We start from the raw sequence: 2,089 nt of genomic DNA on the forward strand, positions 1-2,089 counted from the left end.
CCTCCTCGTGTGCTACGCAGAGCGGGGTGGGCTCCTCCGTTCCTCATCGTCTCCTGCCCCGAGCGACCCAGGTGGAAACTGCCCACGGGCCAGTGCAGCCCTGGGAGCGGGTAACATCGGCCTGAGTGCCTTGAGGCTGTGAGATGCCCGAAGGGGAGCACGAAAGGGTCTCAACCACGACCCGAAGGGAAGCGCGAGCACCGTCGCAGCCTGGCCCCGGCCTCCCCGCTCGTCCTCAAAGGCGCCATGCCAGTGACAAGGTGCAGACAGCGCTCCTCCTCCATCTCACAGCCAGTGCTCCACAGGGGCTGTGACCAGGACCCCTCCCAGGACATGAAGGAGGCTGACACGTGGTCACAAAGTCTCTGTTTTTCAACGTCCACATGAGCCGGGCAGACGTCCTCGGCGTACACAAATGACTCAGCGAGGAGCCTGTGGCCCAGGTTAGGTCTGGCCAGAACCACGCACTGTCTCCAGAACAGGTCTGGGGACCAGCGCTGAGCAAGAGGCGCGTCCACGTGGCCTCCAGAAGGGCCTCAGCCCCACTTCCTGCCAAAGCGATGGAGACATTCACCCCCCACCGTGCAAGTCCCTCCTGGACGCCAGAGACCGGACTGTGGATGCTGAATGCGCGGGACACGTCTTTCAGGGGGCATGCGTGTTCTGCTCGCCCAGGTGTGAGCACCCCGAGCATCACAACGCAGCCAAGGCGGACGCAGAAGGGCTGGGCAGTTTCGCGGGAAGAAATTGCTCTTGTGCATGCAGACCTTTCGGAAACAGATGGGGGGCGGCCTGTGATCTCCCGGGGCCGCCCCACAGAGAGGGAGGCCAGCACCCGGTCTGGCGACTTATCCAGCAGCCGTGCCCATGTCCACACCAAGTCAGGATGGCAGGTGTCCTAGGTGCCCAGCAGCCCGGCTCTCAAAGGCCACCTGCCTGAGACCAGCTCTCTCCAGAGGGGATGATTCTTGGTCCTCCGCCTGTCTCCTGAACGCACTGTCTCCATGGGCGCTCCCTCCTCACCCCAACTGTAAAGGCCTGACTCCTGCTCCACCTGTTCTAGGGGACACACAGCCCGGTACCTGGGGACCCCTGTGATGTATCCTGTGCCCAGACTCTGGTCCTGATACCACGTAGGCCAGTCTCCCGAGGACCCAGGCACCTCATAGCGGGCAGGTCCAGAACTGAGCTCTTGGGTGTCCTCAACCAGTTCCCTCTGGGCCTCCACTGGCCCCTCGCCCAGGCACCCTCCCTCAAGTTCCAGGCCCGGTCCTGACCAGACCTGTTGCGTGCACGCGCTCTCCCATGCTCCAGGCCCCTGGGCTTTGCTGTCCATTGCGGACTGCGCTGCGCCTTCATGGTGAAGGTCGGCCATTCTGCCCAGCTGGCACCTCCCATGAGCGAGCGGGCACCGACTGACTCTCCCGGGGTCTCACCCCCTGGACAGCCCCAGCTCCCCTGCCTCGGACAGCCCCTGGGGCTAAAACCCCACTCACCAACTCGACCCAGGCTTCCCGGCCTGCACGTCAGTGACCCGCTCTCACCGAGGGCCTGGCCTCAGCCTTCTCCTCGAGGCGTCTGCCCTTCACCTTTCAGGATGCACCTGTGAGCCACTCGCCTGCTCGCGTGTGTTCCTGGCGCCTCCCCTGCCTCTCCCACCAGCCCACAGCTCCGCGAGAGAATGGACTGGTCTCCTACTCACCACCTATCCTGCAGGTGTGACACCGAGAACAAAAGACAGACTATGCCCCTTCCTCCCCCAAGTCCCATCCAACAATCCTAGAATAAAGAATGAGCTCAAAAAGCGACAGGGGGTGTGAGAACAAGAAGCGCTCCCAACCTGTGTGACCTGCGCGTGCCCCTGTGGCGCCTCTGGAACTGACCCCACTTACGGAGGCACCACCAGCCCATTCAAAGTACCTGAACTAACGGCCCCGGGGCGTTTTCTGGGTTGGCATCTGCCTTCCGAGGAGCTGGCAGGGCAGGTGGCTTTGCTGGCCTCACCTTCTCCTCTTCCGCTGACCTGTCATTTGGAGCTAACAAAAGAACCTCTGTCACCTGCAGGGTTCCACAAGGCTTCCTGGAGACT

At 62.8% G+C, this 2,089-nt stretch overlaps 1 protein-coding gene across 1 annotated transcript in view; it reads right to left on the bottom strand.

The window, feature by feature from the left end:
• Positions 1 to 2,089, bottom strand: part of MAN1B1 (mannosidase alpha class 1B member 1) — a 25,679-nt gene that overhangs the window by 15,289 nt on the left and 8,301 nt on the right. Inside the window, exon 4 of the mRNA XM_023536454.1 lies at positions 1,921 to 2,087. Within this exon, the coding sequence (XP_023392222.1) occupies positions 1,921 to 2,087 (167 nt within the window). The remainder of the gene's footprint in view (positions 1 to 1,920; positions 2,088 to 2,089) is intronic.

Source organism: Pteropus vampyrus, unplaced genomic scaffold (genome assembly GCF_000151845.1).
Source record: "Pteropus vampyrus isolate Shadow unplaced genomic scaffold, Pvam_2.0 Scaffold157, whole genome shotgun sequence".
In the NCBI taxonomy this organism is placed as follows: Eukaryota; Metazoa; Chordata; class Mammalia; order Chiroptera; family Pteropodidae; genus Pteropus; species Pteropus vampyrus.